The sequence below is a fragment of the Haliotis rufescens genome, unplaced genomic scaffold (assembly GCF_023055435.1).
Source record: "Haliotis rufescens isolate VD_foot unplaced genomic scaffold, xgHalRufe1.0.p SCAF_5, whole genome shotgun sequence".
In the NCBI taxonomy this organism is placed as follows: Eukaryota; Metazoa; Mollusca; class Gastropoda; order Lepetellida; family Haliotidae; genus Haliotis; species Haliotis rufescens.
This window is the reverse complement of record NW_025964223.1, coordinates 35,344,556-35,369,624: the sequence shown is the minus strand read 5'-3', so window position 1 is coordinate 35,369,624 and position 25,069 is coordinate 35,344,556. Positions and strand designations below refer to the sequence as shown.

The window sequence follows — 25,069 nt, the reverse complement described above, 5'->3', positions numbered from 1 at the left end:
GCTTCCAAACACTACACCTCTAAACCTACTAGTTGAAAGCTTCCAAACACCACACCTCTAAACCTATTAGTTTAAAGGCTTCCAAACACTACACCTCTAAACCTACTAGTTGAACGGCTTCCAAACACTACACCTCTAAACCTACTAGTTTAAAGGCTTCCAAACACTACACCTCTAAACCTACTAGTTCAAAGGCTTCTCAACACTACACCTCTAAACCTACTAGTTGAAAGGCTTCCAAATACTACACCTCTAAACCTACTAGTTTAAAGGCTTGCAAACACTACACCTCTAAACCTACTAGTTCAAAGGCTTCTAAACACTACACCTCTAAACCTACTAGTTGAAAGGCTTCCAAATACTACACCTCTAAACCTACTAGTTGAAAGTCTTCCAAACACTACACCTCTAAACCTACTAGTTGAAAGGCTTCCAAACACTACACCTTAAAACTACTTGTTCAAATTTCTAAACACTACACCTCTAAACCTACTAGTTGAAAGGCTTCCAAACACTACACCTCTAAACCTACAAGTTGAAAGAAGGCAGGGCGGGACAACTTAGGAATGGCCAGGAGTCCGAACTTGACCACACAGAAGGAAGCGAGCTACAAAATCATGTTTTATATCATTGGAAAGCTCTCGAGGAGTCGAATCCAAATAATGTGTGTCCCAGTGTGTTCACATGTTCATAAGCTCAAAAATTGGCTCAGAAAATGCATTACTGCAGAAATTTCTGGCCAAATTTTTTTTTTCTGCAGAAATTTCTGGCAGTATTTTTTTTTTCTACAGAAATTTCTGGCCGAATTTTTTTTTTTCTACAGAAATTTCTGGCCGAATTTTTTTTTTTCTACAGAAATTTCTGGCCGAATTTTTTTCTGTAGTAATATTTAGCAGAATTATTTTAATTCAGGAGAAATAAGATTCGATCATTGGATAGTTTAACCTGGAGTTGCTTCAAATGACCTTTTTCCTCAAAACAAACATTTTTAGTTCACATGATTACAAGCAATAAAATAAAACTAATTTCGTGAGATATTTCAAAAAAAATATTTATTCACATGCTATATTACAAGACAATTTCTTGGGAGACTTTGCACTTTTCATTCTCATGAATGAGTCGTATTTTCTTGGGTGAGGTGATTTTTTCAGAGATGGGTCCTGTCACAAAAGAAAATAGATGTATAGATGAGTGGATCCATATTGTCTAATATAATGGATAATGGCAGCCTATACGCAGCTAGAGTTTAACTTTACAATAGAGCCTGCGGAATAAAATGTATTATGAATGTAAATAGTGTGCTTTACTTACGTTTTCTTCTCAACATACTTGAAATGAATTCTTTTTTTCGTCTGGTCATTGAAAGCTATGTGCACATATTCTGAAAAGATATGAAAAAAACATTAAGATGCTTTTCATTTCAGTAATTAACACATTCCACAAACTTTAGGCACATGAACAAAGTAAGATAAGTGAGGTGAGTTGAAATTGGGTTGAATGTCGCGTCCAAGATAATTGCACTTATATAGCATGTGCGTGCGTGCGTCTGAGTGTGTGTGTGCGTGCGTGCTTGTGCTAGTCGTCTGCATCTTCCGTTTTGTATAGGTCACTCCATAAGTTGTCAGTGACTGCATACTTGTGTAGGGGGCACTCAATGTTCACACTGTCATGAAGCTGAAATTATATAAGGATGAGTATACTGCGAAAATTACATTGGATTAATTCGTTAAAAGAGACTTATGTATCATGTTTGGGAGAGGCATTCAGATAAGCAAAATTTGCTTGTTTGCCAATCCCTCCACTTTATGGAAATAAATATGTTTATATCAAGAGACTTCTAAACCATAACCGAACTCAAAACTAACCCCATGTGTCGTAAATGGGTGCTGTAAGGTAAAAGGAGGGTAAACACGTGTTTCATTGGCAAGGGATACTCAACCCTTATGATCGGAAAGGGGGTCCAAGGACAAAGGAGAGACCAGACCTACTACCCAGAGGGGCCAGCCTGGTACAAGACTTAGTGTAAAGCTAGCCTAGTCTATGTCATCAGCAGCTGGTCACTGCGGCGGAATGTGGTTTTGGCGTTGCTGTTCAAGTTCGAATTTCCGATAGGCCTGTCTCCACTAAAAAAAAATAGATAAATTTTCGGACAGCATAATCTGATGTCAGATCTTAAAAAAGTTCCGAACGACTGTGAAACCATGGTAAGAAGTATTATTATTATTGAAGCAACCTTCCCAAATGTGTGTGCTGCATAAGCCGGAGAGGTTCCCCTTGAATTTCCAAAATATGAATCGACAGACGAAACGAAACATATCCAGTTGGGGGTTATTCTTTTTTAGTTTGGTGGGAAAATGATATGAAACACTGGGGTCTGACTGACTGATATAGGAGATTTAACGTGCGCTTTCCGACTGTAGCGTATTTCGCACACGGGCCTGGCCGGACCATTTATTGTATTCCGAGAAGGGTGAAAGTGATGTGTGCAACCCAAGAGGGGGCTTTTAGGGGTTGCTTATATTGAAGTTTTGGAATTTTTAAATTTGGAATAAATGCCGAGGAGGGTGGAGGAGGGAACTAAGGGAGCCGGGTGAGGTGGGTGTTTGTATGTTTATTGGATTTTGGATTGGTAGAATAATTAGTTTTTAGATGCGCTTAATTAGGTCTGTTTTGATTAGGAATACGCCTAGGGCCTTGAAGTTTTCTGGTATATTTTGAGGGTTTAGTATTTCATCTAGAGTAGGAACCTTATTTAGATTGAGGGTGGTTTGTAGTGTGGTTCTGTGTGTTTGGTAGTGGGTGCAGTGGATGAGTGCGTGTTCTGTGGTTTCGGGTTGTTTGCAGTGGGGGCAGTTGCCTGTGATGTGTCTTTTAAGTTTTTTTAGGTGGTTATTTAGGTTCGTGTGTCCTGTTTGGAGTTTTGTAATAAATCTGTCAATTGTTTTAGAGAGGTGTAGGATTTTAGGTTTTGGCTAGTGGTTTTCTGAGCACTTTTTTGATTTGGCTATTTGAGTTTTGATATTGATTATGCCATTTTATGGTTAATTTTTTGTTTGTTTACACTTTTAATTTCTGATTTTGAGATGGGTAGGTTTAGGCTTATTACTGGTATTTTGAGAGATAATTTAGCTGCTTTATCGGCGCTTTCGTTGCCGTAAATTCCTACGTGGGCGGGGATCCACAAGAAGGTTATTTGTTTGCCTGCTTTTGTTAGGTCGTCGGAGCTTTTAAGTATTTGGTTTATTAATTTAGGTCGTTTTTTTGGTATTTTTGTTTTGGAGGGCTTTTAGTCCACTAAGGGAGTCGGTGAGAGTTAGGATTTTATTGTTGTTTTCAGATTGGGGCTGCCCAAGGACTAAATATATCATACAATTATTGAAATACCGGTATACATTGTGATTGTCGAGTAACCCTGTGAACAACCAACACCCTCCTTTAACCCCCCCCCCCCCCCCCCCCCTAAAGTAGCACTCTAAAGGTTTTCAATATATTCGATAACATACTACTTAGATGCGAACTGTTTAATTGACAGCTGTTAATTGGTAACGGTCAAGCCTCAGTGAATTTGCATTGGGAGTGTGTGTGTGAGGGGGCGTCTGAAATAAAGGTGGATTCAGTCGGAATAAAGATAAGATAATGATCTCATAAATTTTATTGAAGGCTTTGAAAGTTTGGGATCGGCGAGACCGTAACACAGAGTAATTAACAAAACGATCACGTGATCGTGGCGCTGATAGACAAAACCCACCGACCACGTGCGCGAGACAATGTATCACCGTATGAAGTGACAATACCCGAGGATATTTAATTGCCAAGTTGACAGGAAGTCTGGCGGCACGGCACGTACAATATGCGTCGTTTGGGTATTCTATATTGTCTCAGCACCAGCTTTGATGGGGCAATAAGAAAAGATGATATATATGTTTATTTTAGGAAAACATTAATACAACAATTTGTTATATTAATAAACATAGGGTCTATAAAGTTATTTTTATCTAAATATTTCTAACGTTATAAATAATAGAAAACTCGCATGTAAATCATCAAAATACTGCATGGATTGGTATTTTGTAATTTTCCGTGTTTTCACTTTCACAGATCACCACAGGCAAATTCATGGTCACATAGCTACACTACAAGTGTCGCCATACAGCTACAATAAGTTGCCTAATGTACATGTAGACAGTATACAAGTCGCAATAACACCATAGGGGATGGAGATATCTCCTTTTCAGGTTAGATTGTTTGCGTATTTTTTTATCAAAAGTGGTAGAAATAAATACACTAAAATTAGACTCTTACAAATCGCGTTTCGCATGGCAGCAGAGCCACACATTCACTGTTTGGAGTACAGGTTGTTATTTGGTTGTTGTTATATGAAATAACCGTGTTACCAAAATTCCACGTTCTAGGGTCGGCGTTTCCAGAAATAAAACAATAAATATTTTGACGTCTTACCTGTATCGTAACTGCAAGACGGTAACCAGACGCTGTAACTCTGACTGCACGTGGTTCGGGATCTTTGCTGTGGCTGAAATAAAGAGTGCTATGTTTTACAGAAAGAGACCACGTTGCTTGTGCCATTGTTCAAAGACATTGTTCGTAGGTACGATTCTGAATATACACGAATATATACAAGTCACATGACAAAGAAGGTATTTACATGAAAGATATTTCAAATCTCGGTGTTAGAGACCTTGAGAAATGTAGATTTAACTGAATCCAATCCGATTTAGTGTTACTATCATTCATTACAAATGGATAATACGATATTGCATTATAGAGAGGGTAATTATAGCTACCTGAAGGAGCAACCATATGTCCACTCTTTGAAGTTGCCGCCAAACCGGACGCGTTATTGTAACTCGCAAGAACACTGTGTACACAGCTTCTTTCTAAATTTGGAGAAGCGTAAGTGTGGTGAAAGAACAATATGAATGTAAGTCAGGCATGAAGTTGCACGGAGGAACCAACGTGAGACTTTATAATCACATGGGTGTTCATATATGTTGTTTAATGCGTGATAGGTATTACCGCTTAAAAGGTGGTTTTGTATTTATAATAAAAACTGATCGTTTACATTTAACATAGAATATAAAAATAGTTTTGTCTGGGTAGCAACATAACTGTTGCATAGGGTATGTTGTTTAATGATAATACTATATGAAAATTCCTCGAGCCAGTGACTTACACTATGGATAGTGTACAAGACAACAGTTATAGAACATCACGTGATAAAGTTGATGGAAACGGCAAAATATTTATTTACAATATATGTGTTTCCAGGGGAAGAGCCTGTTACAAAGTCTGTGTCTAAAAAAAAGTAAACTCGCTCCTTGTCGGACAAAACTGAATGTAATTAAGTTAACTACCTATGTACATTATCAGTGGAGTACTTGAATTAATATCAAATTGTAACCCGAGATGCTGGTGCCACACCTTATTACGTGACCACCCAGTGAGGCGTGAACACTCAGGGGCATGATATACACCCTTGTGTTAGATTTGATATACCAATCAGCCGTGGACGCCCGACCATAAAAATGGTATATATAGATTTAACCCTAATCAGGTATCGTTAAATATCGTTAAATCGTCGAGAACGTTCTGTCAGACGATCAAACGATAACTATTCAACAAGTCGGTAAATCACATCGAAAACCCAAGTTCTGGTCGCAGTGAGAAGCTCTGGATACCTTGAGGAGGGTTCACCAGCTCTGCTTCAACAACGTTGACATGGGTAAGGCATTTTATTCTATTTTTGTACACCAAACACTGTATATATCTTGAAGAACCTTTGCCTTCTGTTTGGATCATGGTTTCTTTATGAACATATTCACTGAACATGTTGCTACCCTATTACAGATCTTACCAACGTCATCAATAGTCAAGGCAGACATCTTTCTTCAAGAAATCTGCCCAAAAGGAAAAACACTGAAATTGGTAAGTAATGCTTATGTGCAATGTCGTTAACTTTAGTTCATTTATTGCATCGGCACTATTAGGTAGAGTTGAGCTACGAACGCGAAAATAAACTGGTACGGCGAATGTAGGGGTGAGGTACTCCATCGGCTTCGTTGCGCTGGTTTTTTTTACCACCACCGACTGTGTTGCCAATTTAAATTTCGTTTCGGAATCAAAGCACGGTGCATGTTTTTTTTATCAAAATGTCAACATGAGCTAGGAAAGGAAGAGCGGAAGAGCCAGGGCTCTGCGAACATACGCGGATTGTGTAGCCTTTATATATATATGGCTTCGCGTGGCATTATATTGGTGTTACGTACGTAGTATACCAGGTAAGTGTTGCCCTCGTTGCCCACAGGGTGCGAGTTGGTGGGTGGCTCGGTCTACTCGGTGGTGCTAACAGTAGGCGTAGGGCTAGGCAAGTTTACGAGACATACTCTCGCGTGGACCTAGTGATAGAACCCTTTCTTCGTTTTGAGAGGACATGTCGATATCGAATTTCGCGAATTTTCTTCTCGAATTTCTGGGCAACAATGCAGTTTACCGGGCGCAGCCCGAGCTCTACCATCCGCTCAATTACCGCGCTATAGTGCCACGCTGTCTCGTTATACCGTTACCGTGCCTCACGCTCTGGTGACTCTCGCTTCACGATCCAACACCCGTTTTCGGTCTTAGGGAAACTTATACATCTTTACAATAAAACACCCGTTCTCGGTCTTAGGGAAACTTTCACATCTTTACGATCAAACACCCGTTCTAGGTCTTAGGGAAACTTACACGTCTTTACGATCCAACACCGGTTTTTCGGTCATTAGGGTTAGCTGGCTTTGGGCAAGGGTTAGCCATAAATTCTTACTTTTTCAAGCGTTAATTCAGTTAATCCCATTGGTTGTTGACATAAACAATTGCGGTTGTGGTTTCAAGAAAAGATGAATGGGAGAGCGGGCCGTGACGTCACACTCATGCGCAATTCATTGTTTACTCAATTACACATGCATGTCAATGGTGATTCTAATGACCTGTTAAACGAGCACTGAATACATGTGATAGCGCCTGTGGTCCAGTGGTAGAGCGTCGGCTAATTAACGCATTAATGAGCAGAGCCGGTGAGTCGGCGAAGCGCGTTCGAGCCCCAACAGCGCTAATTGGATCAGAAAAAGTGCGCCCGTAAAGTGCACTAATCCCGATGTAATGGGTCATTATTGTGTAATTGGTATCCAAGCACAACATGTCTTTTTGTGATATTTCCTTTCCAGTTTCCAGTGAATTCTATGCTTGTCTTAAGAGGCGACTAACACTATTGCGTGGTCAGGCTCGCTGACCTGCATTGATGCTCATGATATGAATCTCTGAAATGTCTGGCCCAGATTCGATTAATTACAGACCGCTGTCATATAGGTGGAATATTGCTGAATGCGGCAGTAAACAACAAACCAAACCAAAACATATATTACTGTCTACATGTCCTATTGGTAGGGAGTTATGTAGATTCTTATTTAGAAACCAGTGGAGCTTAGTATCCACAGTGCACATATATGGGTTACGTTATTGTAGTTTGTCCAATATTATTAGTAAAGGATGTAATGGGATTTGTTTTGTAATGGGATCGTGCCATGTATGTCAAGACATTTGTTTGTACATTATATTTGTAACACACGTTTAGAAGGATAGAAATTTATCTTTGTCTTAGCTAAATGCTTGGTACGGGCCTGTTGAATAAATTCAATGTTTGTCTGGTAGGCTTGTCTAATTTTGGAGGAATTGTGGATTTTTGAGAATGGAAATTGGCAATTGTTATATTTGTATGACTATCCAATTACATTAAAGTTGCAATTTATGTATTGTTCAAATATTTATTTGACATTTCCAGGACCAGTAAAGCTGCAAGACTTTGTCGGCCAGTCAAAAGTGGACGCTGCAATCCAAGGTATCACTTTTAGTGCTATCATGAAGATAGTTATCAATGAAATTATTGGTATATGACTCCACATACAATATCATGTATAGCATATTTATTCCTTGAGGCTATACTATACAATTCAAAGTAAATGCTGAAGTCACATGTGGTTAATATTTTTATAATTTATGTAAATTGTTTTAAACCACATTACAATTGTTTTGAAGCAAGTATTTCATGTCCAGTTGCTCATCCTAAGTATAAAAGAATCTGCACACAATGTTGAAACTTTTTAAATGCACAAGATTGATTTTTCTCTCAATATTCAAATCAATATTCTGTAAAAATAAACAAGTTTTGTACAATTTGATTTGTTTTCATAGTGATAATACTGATGTAAATACTATTTTCAGGTGAAACTTTCTTTCTCATGGTGGGGCACACGCATGAAGATTTGGATCAACTGTTAAGTGTTTAGTGCAAGGGAACTTAGACAGAAGCCTGCAACAACCCGCGATGCCCTCCTTCAAGATTGGGGACATCCGGACACCCACCACCAAGCTATCAGACTTCAAGTCCTTCATGCCTGCCCCAAGGGAAGCGACAACCCTCCCAACTAAAGTTCAAGAGGCAATAGAGAAGAACAATGATAAACTGCAAAAACAATCAAAGGTAATTTCAATAAATATTGCATTTCTTTTGAAATATGTATTGTGATGTGTAATATTAGGGTTAGTCAGCGTTACTTAGAATATGTGTAATGTGGGCAGAGAAACAACCCAACTTCATGAGGTTACTATTTTTGCTTTTATTGTATAGATGCACTGTGATTTTAATTATGTTCTCATATTCTTTACATTTTTTTTCTTTACTTTCAGATCACTCTGACAAAGCACTGAAGACAAGCGTCAGTATCAGAACAATAAAGAAGGAGCAGCAAGTTTTGCTGAAATGAACATATTTTTTGTCTAAGCTATGTGGCTGAGATATTGCCGAGGATTGCATTGCAGGAGTTTTGTAGTTTGTATGTTTTTGTTTCTTAGTAAAGCTGTGTATTTAGAATTGTATATATATATAAGATATATATAAGATGAGATGTGCACAATGAAATTTATGAAACAATATATGCAGTTATATTGTAAAATCTTGGTTGTGTTCTATTTTTTTCCATATCTGAAGTTAACCTACTTTCAGAGTACCGTATATCACATGTAGGTTGTTTCTTTGAATTCCAACTGGGGATTATATATTTGGTTGGCCCGATGGAATAATTATGAAATCACATTCACCTTTAATGTTGTACACTTCAAAGTCGTCAAAAGGCCATTGAAGATGGTCACTGATATTCTCATAATAATTTAGATAATTATAGGGTAAGCTCAAGGTTCAATGATTTGCATCTGTCTAGTATACCAAGGTATGAGGCCAACATGTTGTTCCATTGTTTAATTCGAGTGACGTCAACTTTTCTTGATAAATTTGGTAAATATAATACCAAGATAAATATCTTCAATTGTTGAATTCAATTCAAACTATCCAATGATTGAATCTTATTTCTCCTGAATTAAAATAATTCTGCTAAATATTACTGCAGAAAAAAATTCGGCCAGAAATTTCTGTAGAAAAAAAAAAATTCGGCCAGAAATTTCTGTAGAAAAAAAAAATACTGCCAGAAATTTCTGCAGAAAAAAAAAATTCGGCCAGAAATTTCTGCAGTAATGCATTTTCTGAGCCAATTTTTGAGCTTATGAACATGTGAACACACTGGGACACACATTATTTGGATTCGACTCCTCGAGAGCTTTCCAATGATATAAAACATGTTTTTGTAGCTCGCTTCCTTCTGTGTGGTCAAGTTCGGACTCCTGGCCATTCCTAAGTTGTCCCGCCCTGCCTTAAAGGCTTCCAAACACTACACCTCTAAACCTACTAGTTTAAAGGCTTCCAAACACTACACCTCTAAACCTACTAGTTGAAAGGCTTCCAAACACTACACCTCTAAACCTACTAGTTGAAAGGCTTCCAAACACTACACCTGTAAACCTACTAGTTGAAAGGCTTCCAAACACTACACCTCTAAACCTACTAGTTGAAAGGCTTCCAAACACTACACCTCTAAACCTACTAGTTGGATGGCTTCCAAACACTACACCTCTAAACCTACTAGTTGAAAGCTTCCAAACACTACACCTCTAAACCTATTAGTTTAAAGGCTTCCAAACACTACACCTCTAAACCTACTAGTTGAAAGGCTTCCAAACACTACACCTCTAAACCTACTAGTTTAAAGGCTTCCAAACACTACACCTCTAAACCTACTAGTTCAAAGGCTTCTCAACACTACACCTCTAAACCTACTAGTTGAAAGGCTTCCAAATACTACACCTCTAAACCTACTAGTTTAAAGGCTTGCAAACACTACACCTCTAAACCTACTAGTTCAAAGGCTTCTAAACACTACACCTCTAAACCTACTAGTTGAAAGGCTTCCAAATACTACACCTCTAAACCTACTAGTTGAAAGTCTTCCAAACACTACACCTCTAAACCTACTAGTTGAAAGGCTTCCAAACACTACACCTTAAAACTACTTGTTCAAATTTCTAAACACTACACCTCTAAACCTACTAGTTGAAAGGCTTCCAAACACTACACCTCTAAACCTACAAGTTGAAAGGCTTCCAAACACTACACCTCTAAACCTACTAGTTTAAAGGCTTCCAAACACTACACCTCTAAACCTACTAGTTGAAAGGCTTCCAAACACTACACCTCTAAACCTACTAGTTTAAAGGCTTCCAAACACTACACCTCTACACCTACTAGTTGAAAGGCTTCCAAACACTACACCTCTAGACCTACTAGTTGAAAGGCTTCCAAACACTACACCTCTAAACCTACTAGTTGAAAGGCTCCCGAACACTAAACCTTAAAAGAGAAGTGAGATAAAATAATTATTATTTCTTTCTGATGAATATCTAATCATACATACTTTTTTAACTGATTTACTACTTACATAATTTCACGACACTTAAGTAGGAATTAAACGGAATGTTGGCTGAATAATACTTTTCAGCAAATATATGTAACTCTTCCATTTCGTTTTTAGGTTTGAGATGGTATTCCACCTAACCAGGGGAAGTCACTCTATTGTTTAGTGGCTTGAAGTGATCTGAACGAAGTAATGTTTATACCTGTTGTAGTTTGTCAGTGGTCCTGGGAGAGGACGCAAACATGGTGTTAGGATCCATCTCCGACAAGGGTAGCCACTGTCTCCAAGCAGATGGCAACTTACTGGTAGCCGGTTCCCCTCAAACATCCGACATAACCCACTTATTGTCAAAATGCGGGAGTCGTGTGTTGAGCCAGGCCAACATGCAACAATGTCGATAATGCAATCGTCGCTGTCAAACACTATTTGTGTATTTCCACTATGGTAATTATGCCTGTTGACAAATTCATTCTCATTAACTGATGGGGCCTGAATCTGAATGTGGGTGCCATCAATTACCCCAACAATACCGGGGAAGTTGGCAGTCTGATAGAAACGCTGTTGATGGCGTCTTATTTCTTGGGGTTGCACAGGAAAGGTGACAAATCTACGATGCCATACGAAGGATACGGTGACTTGTGAGGGAGTCAAGCGTTTGGAAGATTACCCTAGAGATAGTGGGTTGGCTCAGACCATGGTCATCACCATTACACATTTGAAATTTGCCAGCAGCAAGATAACGCAAAGTGACAAGCACCTTGGTAACGCAGGACAGGGCACAACTCCGCTGTGTTATAGGACTCAACTCCTGCTCAAGTATATCACAAATATAAACAATACTGTTCCTGTCAAATCTGTAGCGCTGTATCACAGACAGACAGACAGAAGTTTATTCAGTATTTTAGGCCATATGACCTATAGTACAGAAGTGTTTTTTTTTGTATCAACATTGTACAGTCACGTGAAGGTAATAATAAGTTTACATAAAATATTAACGTCTAATTTCAAAAATCTTCTTCAGGAATATTGACAGAGATGATATTGTTTTAGCATTGCGGGAGTTCAACAAATTTTTCATCAGTTGTTCATCTTTGTACATAGTTGAAATCATAGGGAGGTATCTATTTCTAAGAAACTGATAATATTTACAAATGAGAAGTACATGAAACTCATCCTCAACATAGCCTTCATTACAATAACGGCATAAACTACTTTCTTTATCTTGTACATTTTTCTTTCTGAGATTATTAACATTAAAATTATGTAATACGTAATTTACATAAAGATCTTCTCAAAATTCTATCCTGAAGTAGAGATTCATATTTTTCAGGAACATGTAATGATTTTATATTCGTATAATGGCATAAAAACCTTGAGGATGATATTTGACAGTGCCAATCTTGTGAAAATATATCAACTAATCTTTCCTTAAGCATGAAGATAAATAATTTATCATTTCCAACATCTTGAGATATCCATGCAAGAGAAAAACCAGACATACAAAGAATATTCCTGATATCAGACACCCATAAACAATATTTACCCTTTTCATCCAAGGCTTTTAACATATTATAACAATGAAGAGGAAATCTATTTGAATAGCTTTATCCAATATTTAACTGCCCGTAGCTGGGATGAAACAAAAAGACTGGTACGACCAGTTTCTCCTAGAATGGCTTTGTTAGAGGCATATTTACCGACACCTAAAAAACGTTTAAAGTACATGGCATGAATTTTTCTATGCAATCACTATAATGACATCCCCATATTTCTGAACCATACAGAAGAATTGGTGCTATTTTTCTGTCAAAAATGTCCGAAACAACTCGGAAAGATATAAATTTGTTTTCTTTAAAAACTCTATAGACAGGAATCAAGGCTTTAGATGCTTGCAGAGCCAACTGCTTACAAGCTGTTGACCATGCTAATCGATAAGATACAGTCAATCCTAAATATTTATAATGAAACAATATTGACTGTCTTATTACAATACGTCCATTTTTCAAATTTATTTAAAATACCACCTTTTCTGAAAACAATAACATTAGTCTTTTTCAAATTTACTTCAAGTCCCCATTTCTCACAATATAGCTGGAGAACATTTAACTGTTTCTGGAGGCCACTAACTGAAAATGATAATAAAGCAATATCATCAGCAAATAGTAACAGCATTATATCAATTATATCTTGTGACACAAAGACTCCGTAATCACATTCATGATACATTTCAGTTACAAGTTCATTTATGAAAAATATAAATAGGACAGGGCTGAGTACACAGCCCTGTCTTACACCAGCTGAAGTTCTGAAACATTCAGTGATTCCTTTATCTGTCTTGATACATGCCTTAACTGATGAGTACATGCTCTGTAGAACGTTTGACAATTTCCCTGTTAATCCTTTAGTAATTAATAAAAACATCATTTTCTTTCTATCCACATGGTCAAAAGCCTTTTTGAAATCGATAAAGGCAGAATAAAAACGGCCCTTGGGTTTAATAAGATATTTTGTACACAAAGATTGAAGAATAAATATATTGTCTGATGGAGAATAGTTGGGTCTAAATCCAGCTTGGGATTCTGATAACATGTCATTCACATCTAACCATGTTCTAATACGTTTTTCAATTACAACAGAAAACAATTTGCCAGTCACATTTAAGAGAGAAATACCTCAATAGTTGCTTGGATCAGATATGTTTCCAGATTTATGTAGAGAAATAATCATTCCTATATTCCAGGAATCTGGAAAAACACCAGTATCTAGAATTTTATTAAAAAGCTGCCTAAGATAAGGGTTTATGAAATTTGTTATACTTTTCAGATATTCAGGGGGTATACCATCCTCATCGGCTGCTTTACCCACTTTTAACCCATTTAAAGCTTGTTTAATTTCATTTTCAGTAATTTCACCTGATAAGAGCTGGTCAGTAAAAGGCATATAATTACAATGTTGACATGAATTGGAATCTAAAAATTCCTGAACTGATTTATCAAATTCATTTACATCTCTGTTAAAATCTGGATTTAATATATTCTTAAAATATCTAAACCAAGTGTCAGGAGTTATATCACCTTGTCGTGCGTTACTTCCCAAATAGTGCTTTATAGTATTCCAGAACTCTTTACAATCACTCATATTTGCAGCCTCGGTTAATTTCTGACTCATATGTATTTTATACTCATTTTGTTTAGTTTTACACTTCTTTCTGAATTCAGTTTTTGCACATAAATAGTCTTTTAAGTTTGAGTCACTCTTGAATGATCTGAAACGATTTAGTAGCATGTATTTCTTAGATTTAAGTTGACAGCACTCTGCATCAAGCCATAACAGTTGCTCTTCAGAGGTTTTATTTCTAGACCATCTACAGACTGCCCCCGCCTTTTCCCCACAGTAGATCAGTATATCAGCTAATTTCCTAACTGCAGCGTTTATGTCAGTTTGCAAAACAGAAATAAAATCGTCAAACATTCGGCTACTTTCTCTGCTAAAAACATATTCTTGATATGCTGGTATTCTGTCTATAGGATGCCTATATTTAGGAACAGGAGTGAGGGTAATACTAATAGTGTTCTCTGTAGCTTGCTAACTTTGTAACTCTGACGTGAAGACATGTTCCATACTACATAGAACCGGCAAGTGGTCAGACTCGGTTCTGTTAAGAACCACCAAATCAATAACCCTAGAGAAAACCTCAGATGATACAATAAAATAGTCAACAGTACTACACCCAGTATGGGAAACAAAAGTAAAATCTCCATTTCTATCAGATGTAGATCTTCCATTTACAATATGGATACCTAATATTTTACATAGGTCTAGCAATGATCTACCAAAATTATTGATTTGTGTATCACATGACGCAAGGGGTAAAGAGAAATTATCAGATTTATAGTCTTTATTAATAGGTTAATAGTCAGTCTCATCATTCATGATAAAGTCCTCTTCACTTCCTGTTCTAGCATTGAAATCACCACATAAGATGAATGTACTCCCCTCCCCATAGTCATGGATTATTTGACAGAGCTGCTCTTCCAACCTGTCAATTCCAGTTCCATCTTCATTAACATAGACAGGAGAATAGTCAGGGTGAATATAGATGAATATCAGGAATAATTGCAGAGAAGAGGTTGGGTTTGTCAATCTAAAAAAAAGGGCATTATCCCACTGGCAGTAAACTTGTTTATACTGTGACGATAGATATTTCTTTATGCATACAGCTATGCCACCTGAAAACCGACCTTTATTTGCAGATCTTTTGGCATTACAGACAAATACATCATACTCATTAAATATGTTTTGCAAGATATCTAATGCATCAGTACACATTGTTTCTTAGAAACAGAAGATATTACACTGTTTGCAGAATGTTATGAACTCAGAATACTTAACTTTTGATTTCAAGCCATGGATGTTCCAGATACAAATACCAGTACTGCGGTTAGGATTCTCCAGGGTAAAATTTTAAGTAGCAGATGTGTTTGTCAGCTCCTTTGATATACTGGGATCAGTTTTAGATATACTGTCACTGTTTGTTGTTGTGTCAGGCGGATATGTATTTACCACTGGTAAGGAATCCGAGGATGTGTGGGAGGTAATATTGTGGCATCTCAAGTTGTCAATCACATTAAAGTCAGATTGAATAGAGGAATTCCTGTAAGTACTGAAGTCATGGCTGGAATCCTATTGAGCCTCATGCGACGATTCAGAAAGTCGGTGTATATCTCGGGAGACCCACCCACGTCTTTGACCTATTTGTTTAATATTATGATTTTCTTCATCATAGACAAAAACTTTCCCGTCAATTACAAGTTTGTCATAATTGAGGAAAGCGACCCTGCCTTCGTCTCGTGCTGGCTTCATAAAATCAAACAACTGTGATCTCGTATCACGAACTCTCTGTGTAAAGTCCTCGGACACTCTGAACTCTTTATTTCCTTTAAGGTTTTTTTTGGCAGCATCAAAAACATCACATTTGTCTTTGAAAAAGGCAAACCTTACAATGAGAGGCCTAGACTTTGATTCGGAATGTAACCTATGAGCACGCTCGATGTTCAGTTAAGAGGCATTATCCATATTGAGTGAAGTTTCCATAAAAGCTCTAACACATTGCTCACTCTCCTGCCAAGTCTCTCCCCGTTTATCTGGTAAACCATGAAAAATAAGATAAGACCTTCGAGATTGTGCTTGTGTCTGATCAGTTTTAAATTCTAGTTCGGCAACTCTCTTTCTAAGAGAAACATTTTCCTCCTGTAGAGACACGAGACGCTGATTGCAGTCCTGAGCAAACCTATCAAGCTTGTCGCTCATGCTCATCATCTGTCCCTGCAGCGAGGTGAGCTGTATAGCAAGGTCATTCAGGGTGGTCTGCTGTTGTTCTTCAGATATGCAATGACCAGAAACATTTTGGATTGATAGTCCAGTTTGCATTCTATCAGGAACGGATTTTGGAGGCCCTGGGTTAGATTCGACATCCCCGGCGACGAGCAAGAGTGTCATAGTCAATAGCAAAAATCTCAGCCCGAGACGTGTCCCCTTGGGTATTGTTATACCGGGGTGCATACCATGTGGACGAGTGTGGTGAGGATTGAAACATCCTATTTTAACCCTCCATGCAACAATATCGATACCCATATCCTCTGATACGTTAGAGTGTACAATAAACGGGTATATTCACCACAAAAACGTGTCCAAAACAGTCCCGAAGTCCAGTATCCAGAAAAATTTTCTCAGAGCAGATTCATAACAGCCGCCATACACAAGACCAATGACCATAGCGTAGCTGTATCAGTTCATTATCATCTAATGAATGTAGTATATCTCTTCTCTCATTAAATATTCTTGGATTACGTCTGGCAGCCATTGTGTTTTACATGACTTAAGTCAAATATATAAGATGTAAATCTGGCAAGGTGGGTCTTAATAGTTAAGTCTAAGTCTTTTGTTAGATATGACTTAAGTTTTTCTACTTAACTTAACTCAATAAAACAAGAAAACTTAGTTTTTTGATTGACTTAAGTTTTATTTATGACTTAAGTTGTTTGATACATACGCCCCCAAGTCTTGTATTGGCAGGTTCTGCTATAGTTAAATGTAAAAAGACCCGTGAAGATCTGGGGTAGAATAGGTCTTCAGCAACCCATGCTTGCCGTAAAAAACAACTATGCTTGTTGTAAGAGGCGACTAACGGGATTGGGTGGTCAGGCTCGCTGACTTGGTTGATGCATGTCATCGTATCTCAATTGCGTGGATCGATGCTCTTGATGTGTCATTCACTGGATTGTCTGGTCAAGACTCGATAAGTTACAGACTGTCGTCATATAGCTTTAATATTGCTGAGTGCAGCGTTAAACAACAAACAAATACAAATAATTTGTATCCTCTCCGATACACTGATTCTATGAATGAGTCAAAATATTACATCATGGAAATTGGAACTTTATTGTTTTTTATTTTTTTCAGTGGTGAAGATAAGTGTTTTCATCATGAGCAAGAGAAAAGGTAATATACCCCAGAAAGTTGATGAAGAAAAGCGAAAATGTCTCAGCTGGAACATGATGGATGGTGTTGAAGATCCACATGGTTCAAGTGCTATTTTTGGCGATGGTCAATCGGAAATACTGCCACAACATTCTTTTGAAGATGGCTTGCCTGATATAGCACAAGAAATAACTCTTGGGAATGAGGAGATTTGTGTAAAAGACTCTTTTTCATACACTGAACACCTATTTTATTTCCATTTGGACTACTGTTCCTTTTTTGTCAGCATTATGGACAGATTACACACCAAAGATGGCAACTGGTCATGTGAAATTGGCAGATTTGAGCTTCAAGTGCAACCAGAGCCAAGTTGCTTTTCTCTAATGAAAGGGTTCTTGCCTCAATGTGAAGAATGCTGGTTGTATGTGGCAGATCCTGGTCACAGAAACATGTTGTACTTTGAACTTGATGATAATGATGAGAACTTAAACTCAAATGGACTTGCGAAAAGGAACAAGAAGTACCCTCAGTTCTGGTTTGCAAGTGTGTCATTGCCCACAGTGTGCCTGAAGGCTTTGCAGGTCAAGGCATATCAGGTTTGTTTGTTTGTTTGCTGTTTAAAGCTCTCAACGCTACTGTCGAACCAGTTCGACAGTCTATCACTACCCGTGTTGCTACTGTCGAACCAGTTCGACAGGCGAATAGCATAAGGACACCCACCAACAAAACTCGCCATATCTATTTACCAAGAAGGCTTTGCGTTACATTTAAATTACGTATGGCATGCATAAATGCTCAGCTTGCTCAATATCAAAACTTCCAGTAGTGTATTTACCTCAAAAAGAAAATATCGCGAGTTTAAAAAGTTTCAGCCAAACTTTGCGGCACACAACTACCAGAAACGGCCATTGTTGACATTTTGGCACTTCACGTTGAGCGGCATGCAGTCCGATATTTTCTTTATAATGTTATCATTTTTCACATTCGATCATAATTTATTGTTTGCTGACGAAGGGAAAACACTCAAGTTCCTTAATTTCTAAAAATTAGCAATTTTCGAAGTAATTAATTATAAACAAAAACAATCTGAATCGTAACATCATCGATTGGATGAAACTTGTACGATCATGGCAACGGCAGTAAACAAACAACTCCACATGCATAGTGATCCCATAGACTATTACAATAATTTTGTTACATCTAACCTAATTTTCTAGAATTATTTACACGCATGTATAAATCTGTGTAAAAAATATCATTTTTATAGAGTTTTCAAATGATTTCGTTTGATAAACTTTCGGACACATTGACAAGCCGACAAACGTCGGTGATACGTGGCCTAACTCGCGATTTGTTTAGTTGAACAAAGTCAACAAACATTGCAAATAATGACAAATATTGGATGATACGCAAAATCTGAACTGATATACATTCTAGGTAAATCATTCAATAGCAATATAATGCAGTTTACGGAAAATAATAAAAAAATACTTGCAATTTTAGCTATCATTTCTGAAACCGGAAGCACGTACCGCATGACACATCGAAGCAAAATATGCAAAAGTTGGTAAGCGATCATAAAACAAATTCCGAAATAGATTCAAATTCAAAAGAAAATACATAGTTTACTTTTTTTCGACAACTGTTTACTATTTATTGATCAGGATAGCTGTCATTACTCCTATTTGTTTCATATTTATTTGTGATTGCCGCCGGTGCGTAACATCAAATTTGTAAGTCTAAATCCGAAACCGTAAAGGATTCCATGCTCGATGATTTGAAAATTATTTTCTGAAAACGACGTACTGATATGCCATAATAATAACAACAGAATATTGTTATTGGTCTGTCATTGAAAGAAGGACAATTTAGAATATTAAGGATTGTTTTTAAAACGTTTACTCCCCCTCCCCAATCTTCAGAACGGATGAAAGTAGGTACACACGTTGACTGGATGAATGTAGGGCCTATGTGATTTTGTACCCAAAACAAAATTGTACCCAAAGCACTTGATGATTTTGTACCCTAAAAAAATAAACTAAATCTGTTTGATCATATTTATTTTTACATGTTTATTGCAAACAATGAGCTGAACATTATGGTAAAACATTTCAAGTTCATAATATGACTCACCTAAATGTACCTGGTCCTTGAGTGTAGTCAGTCCACATTGGCACAACTGAAATTGACTGATTGTGATAGGAAAGTAATAAATTCTTGTCACTGGAGAAGAGGCCAGTAAATTGGTAAACCGTAAGGTAATTGTAGATCTAGTGTTTTGACAGAAAAGTGATAATAAATTAACTTTTTTCATACAAAAAGCAATGTGTAAGTTTGAAACTACAAAACTGTAATACAAAAATATTCTGGGCACAAAAGCACATATCTGTTTGGGTACAAGCTCTCAAGACATTTTACGTACAAAAAAGCACATTTCAAATGGATTTCGTAGAACAATGGGATAAAAATAGATATCTAATCAGTGGAATTCCATTTCACATTATAAACAAGTATTTGTTTACGTAACCAAGCTCAGGTAGACAGCTCATGTTTTGTCTTAAAAGTAGAAAAAATTTATGGACACCTCAGAAATGAGGGCTTTTAAAGTTATAATTCTATCTAACTTGTCAGATGGTTTGACGTTGGTCTATCAAAGAAAAATCCTTATGAAATTTAAAAAATAATTTATGACACTAAAAATTTCAAGCACTCATCCTAAGATTATTCAAGGAAAGACAAATGTGTTTTTTTTGTTATTACAAATACTTCTGTTTTTGGCATTTCTTGTTTCATGATGGCAAGGGCACTTTTATACACACCAACTGAGGAACTTGTGACACACCAGCTGATGAAGTTTGATACTGTGATTGCATATACAAGGGAAAAACAGGTTTGCAGCAGTACATGTATGCGAAAATTAACCACATAAGGTGACATAAAGTCAGGGGGTGTGGCTGACAGGACAAAATACATCTGACAAAGGTCATCATGTATACAGGGACATTTCTTTTCATTCCACCCAGAAGGCTGAGACACAAAGAACATAAGGACCTATACTGACTGTATATTCAGAAACCCATCAACATGATCAAGTATGTCAGATCAAAAACTGGTGATGATCTGCATTTATTTTGTATTTTTGTACATTATATTGACTGAAGATGAAAACCTGTTGATCACATTTCACAATGGTTCATGTTCCTTCAGGGGACATGCAAGAGTGTCACTGTCAAGCACACGAGAGCATACTGCAACAAACCTGGAAAGTCCTGCCACACTAATTACACATTATTTCATTGGTGAGAACCCTGAAAAAATACATAAGGTAGGATATTTCCATGTACATTTCTCCAACAGAAACAGAACTGCAAGAATTGTCAATGTATGTATATGTGCCCTATTCCTTTTTCAAAAGATAACATTCTCTTATAAATATATATATGGCTAACTCACCAGCTTAAGTGCCACCCTGGTTCTTGTGATTAAACAAACAAAAACATCATGTTCTGTTACAAGAAATTTATGTATCGTAATCATATTACAATTATATTTAAGAATTAGTTTTTGGAAACAAACAACTTCATACACAAGATTAATGTCCATATGAGTTGTGTATGTATAGGTTCATATAAGGATCTTATCTATTTCTATATTTTTTTATGAAATACTAAACTTAAATAATGACATCAAATAGTTACTTATTCACATAATTTATGTTCAGGTAAAAGATAACAATTGTTGAATAAAATATGTTTAAACTAAAGATAATAATTAAAGTCTGATCAGTTACACTGTGCTGATGCATTGACCTGTTGACCAATATTTAGTATCCATACACATAATCATTGTGGAAAAAATAGATACTAAATATAACTTAATATTTTAGAAGCTGTGAACAGATGTAAATATTTAAACATTAACAAATCTATCATCAATACGCAATCATGGCGGTCTCTATATTGATGGAATAAATTTTAAGATCATCCGTGAATTGTTGTAAAATCATGCTAGAATCGATAAATGTATTATAAAAGGAAAAATTATTTAAATATCCCACATTTGATTAGAAACTGACACTGAAAATATGTATAACGTATTTTTTTTAATATATACATCACCCATCTGCGTATATCCTATCATATTCGGCATCGCCTGAATGCTATTTTGAAACACGTTTTGTCACGCCTATTTTCGCGCACCTGTTGTGGGGTGTGATCGTTGCCGATCGACGATTTCTATGGACTTCACACACATAATTATTATAGTGAAAACAAAGTCATCGGCATGCACATCTCAGATACATGAATCATATCACTTTATATTCAACGTAACATGGAATGGTGATCCTTATATATATCAACAAAAGTTCAAATAAAAGATACCGAGAAACTTGCATGTGGTGTGTTGATTCATGGTCTCTCGTTTCCGGGTCACGGGAGCATGCAAGGTCAAACGGATTAAAAAAAATACGCCAATTATATCGTGAAAATCACTTTGTAATTTCATGTTAGTGGTGATTACTGATAATATGTAGTGATTTGTGTTTGTTCTGTATAATACAGACGAAATATTTCAAAATTACGAAAGCCTATTAGGGCCAAATTCATTGATAACATTTTTTATTTAAAAGTTGTAATTACAAGTTGTAAAGTTGTAATTACAAGTTGTAAAGTTGTAATTACAAGTTGTAAAGGTGTATTTACAAGTTATAAAGGTGTAATTACAAGTTAAAAAGGTGTAATTACGACTTATAAAAAGTTGTAGTTACATGTTTTTAAGGTGTAATTTCAAGTTTAAAAGATGAAAATACAAGTTTTTAAAGGTGTAATAACTAGATTTAAAGGCGTAATTACAAGTTTAGAAATGGAAATAACAAGTTTTGAAAGGTGTAATTACAGGTTTGAAAAGGTGTAATTGGGTGAAAATCTCAACACCGTAACAATTTCCCACTTGACCTGTACATCAGTAGTTTGTTTGCAGAAATGTATTTTAAAATATTTGATTTCCTTTTCAAGACTATTCACAAGTAGATTACCTTTCTTCAAATGTAAAATGCTAAAAAAATGTACTTTCAAGTTAATATTTGTTTGTTTATAAGCAAATATTTTCTGGATTTACTAAAAACATGGCTGTCCCTCAGCTGGACCAGAATAAAAAATAATACCTAATCTATATCTAAATATTCTAAAAATGTAACAAATTTTGTTTTTCACACTCTCAAATGAACATTAATTACATGTATCCTATCATTATTATCTAAAACCTAATTGAAAAAAAAATAAATAAGAAAAAAAAGATGTCCCTCAAAAGGCACTCAACTCCGTTACAACGTACCAATACTAAAAAAATAACTGTGCTATGGGAGATAACTCTCATACGCTTCCTCTTTTGGCAACATGTGTATGAAGTTCATCTGCTGGTGATAGATAGATGCCACATTTATGTACAATGTTCAAGCCAATGACATCAAGATATGTCTGTTAAGTACAGTATGTTTTCTGAGCCTCAACTCTGTTACACTGTCTATAGATCTATATCTCATTCTAATTTCCTTCACTTTTCCAAGAGAAATTGGTTAGCAAGACCATGTTAGCAGTGAGTATTTTAATTTCCATAAAAAGCAAAGCATGCTGGGATATGAGCCATTTATAGTAAGGTTTCTCAACTCCATTACACTCAACTCTGTAATGCTGTACAGCGTAACGGAGAGGAAAAATTTGTGCATCTGCACAATTTCGATAGTTATTGTCAGTACATAGCTTTGTTCTTCACGAATATTTTATTTTATTTTAACCCTATACCTGACAAATAATTTTCCCACAGTCTGGAGTAAGAACTTTATTTTTAAATAGTCACTCAGACTGCTCTGATGTTTTGGATGAACAAGATGTTAGGACCTGTGCAAAATGTGGATTTGATTCTATTGATAGCGCTCTTTCCGACAGTGGACTAATTATTGAAGACAGAACTGGTGTCTTTTACATTGATGGGAGTGCCTGGCTATTGTGTTTTGGCTGCAGAAAGCAATTTCATTATGCATGTATAAACAACATATTTTCTGACAGTGTTGATGATATGATTGATCTGAAATTTGATCTTGAAGTTTTATAATATATTATAGTGATCTAAAATGGCATTTTAAGCAACTTTGTGCTTATTTATTTCAACGTCTATACAAAGGGTTGAACATTAGTAATTTAGTAGACCCACTTTTGTATGCCATTACTGCAGTAACTGGCTCATAAACCATGAGTACCAAAGTCCTGACAAGTAACACAACACAGTGCATGTATTTTCACATTTCATCTCAAAAGGGATGAAAAGGTTGTTATTTTATGCTTGAGAGCAATAACAAAATATATGAGTTACAACTCCGTTACAACAAACTCAACTCTGTTACGTCAGGATTTTTTTAATAGATGACTTCTTTTGACAACTGACGAAAAACTTTGTTGTTTTTATGAGTTTTAACTTTAGATTAGGACTAATGATAATATATGTTGTGACAAAAGATGAAAAATACTATATTTTAGATACCGTCTTTCATGTAAATGACTTTGTTGTCTAGGCAAACTTTTGAAATATGGAGCGAGCACTTACAAATGTCCAATCATACATTTTATTTAGCCAGTTTGCATTTGTTTAACACTGAATTGTATTCACACTTAATGTTAATTGCTGAATACGATTTTATATTTCAAAGCAACCTAGCGCTATTAAAATTACTTTCCATTTTGTGATCCGTAACGGAGTTGAATGTCCTAGCAGATTAGGCTAATTCATTAATTATTTTCTAATTAATTAAACACATCACTGCACTGCATTGAAATAGAAAGTACTTCTCAAGTATCATATTCTCTAATATCAAGAGAAAAATTATATTAGGGACACTTTTATTTTTGCAAGTTGATATCAGAAAATTTGTCGGTTTTGAGATTTTTACCCAATTATGAGTTAGAAATGTGAAATTTCACTGAATGATCGAAACATTTGAAGTTCTGTATTGCCTGAAGGACAGACGTAGAAGTATGGACGAGGACAATCAATTTTGGATGTTTTTAGATGAACTGGGCATTGAAAAGTCTGTAACTGACAAAATGAAACCAGAAAGCACAATATTTCTGTTGGTGCAAGCCCCAAATCATAATACAACTTCACTTTTCTATTTACGTTTCTTGATGCCATTTGAGACAGACGTCCTCTCTCCAAGATATGTTCATTTGCCCCTTATTCTGAATTTATAAGCAGTTCAATGGTTAAACTTGTAATTACAACTTTTTTAAACTTGTAATTACACCTTTACAAGTTGTAATTACACCTTTAGAAACTTGTAATAACACCTTTACAAGTTGTAATTACACCTTTAGAAACTTGTAAATACACCTTTACAACTTGTAATTACACCTTTACAACTTGTAATTACACCTTTACAACTTGTAATTACAACTTTTAAAAAAAGATGTTATCAATGAATTTGGCCCTAATAGGCTTTCGTACAAAATTGACTGTAATTGATTCGCGATTTCTCTTATACTATTCAGGGGATTCATCTCAAACTTAGTACATATAATCTGTGTCATATGGAGGGGTGCAGTCAAAAGAAAAAAATTGTGTTTATTAATTTTCCATTTCTTTATGAATTTTTCAAACCCAAAGGCTAACCCTATCCTAGCTATTTAATTTGTGACTACTGACACACTAGGTGGGTCGGGGGTATTAGTGAGCCATGCTCACTT

At 36.2% G+C, this 25,069-nt stretch overlaps 1 protein-coding gene and 1 long non-coding RNA gene across 4 annotated transcripts in view; one reads left to right on the top strand and one right to left on the bottom strand.

Annotated features, from left to right (window-relative positions):
* LOC124114713 (E3 ubiquitin-protein ligase SHPRH-like) overlaps nucleotides 1-25,069 on the top strand; it is a 460,251-nt gene that overhangs the window by 40,452 nt on the left and 394,730 nt on the right. For all 3 annotated transcript variants that reach the window (XM_046475414.2, XM_046475413.2, XM_046475415.2), the window contains exon 2: nucleotides 17,316-17,929. In XM_046475414.2, coding sequence (XP_046331370.2) covers nucleotides 17,339-17,929 — 591 coding nt within the window. In that variant the 5' untranslated portion in view covers nucleotides 17,316-17,338. The remainder of the gene's footprint in view (nucleotides 1-17,315; nucleotides 17,930-25,069) is intronic.
* On the bottom strand, nucleotides 915-5,006 carry LOC125373204. Its single transcript, XR_007218351.1, has 4 exons — nucleotides 4,803-5,006; nucleotides 4,459-4,531; nucleotides 1,312-1,381; nucleotides 915-1,160 (listed from the first exon to the last, which is right to left on the bottom strand). It is a non-coding gene; the product is annotated as an uncharacterized LOC125373204 (long non-coding RNA).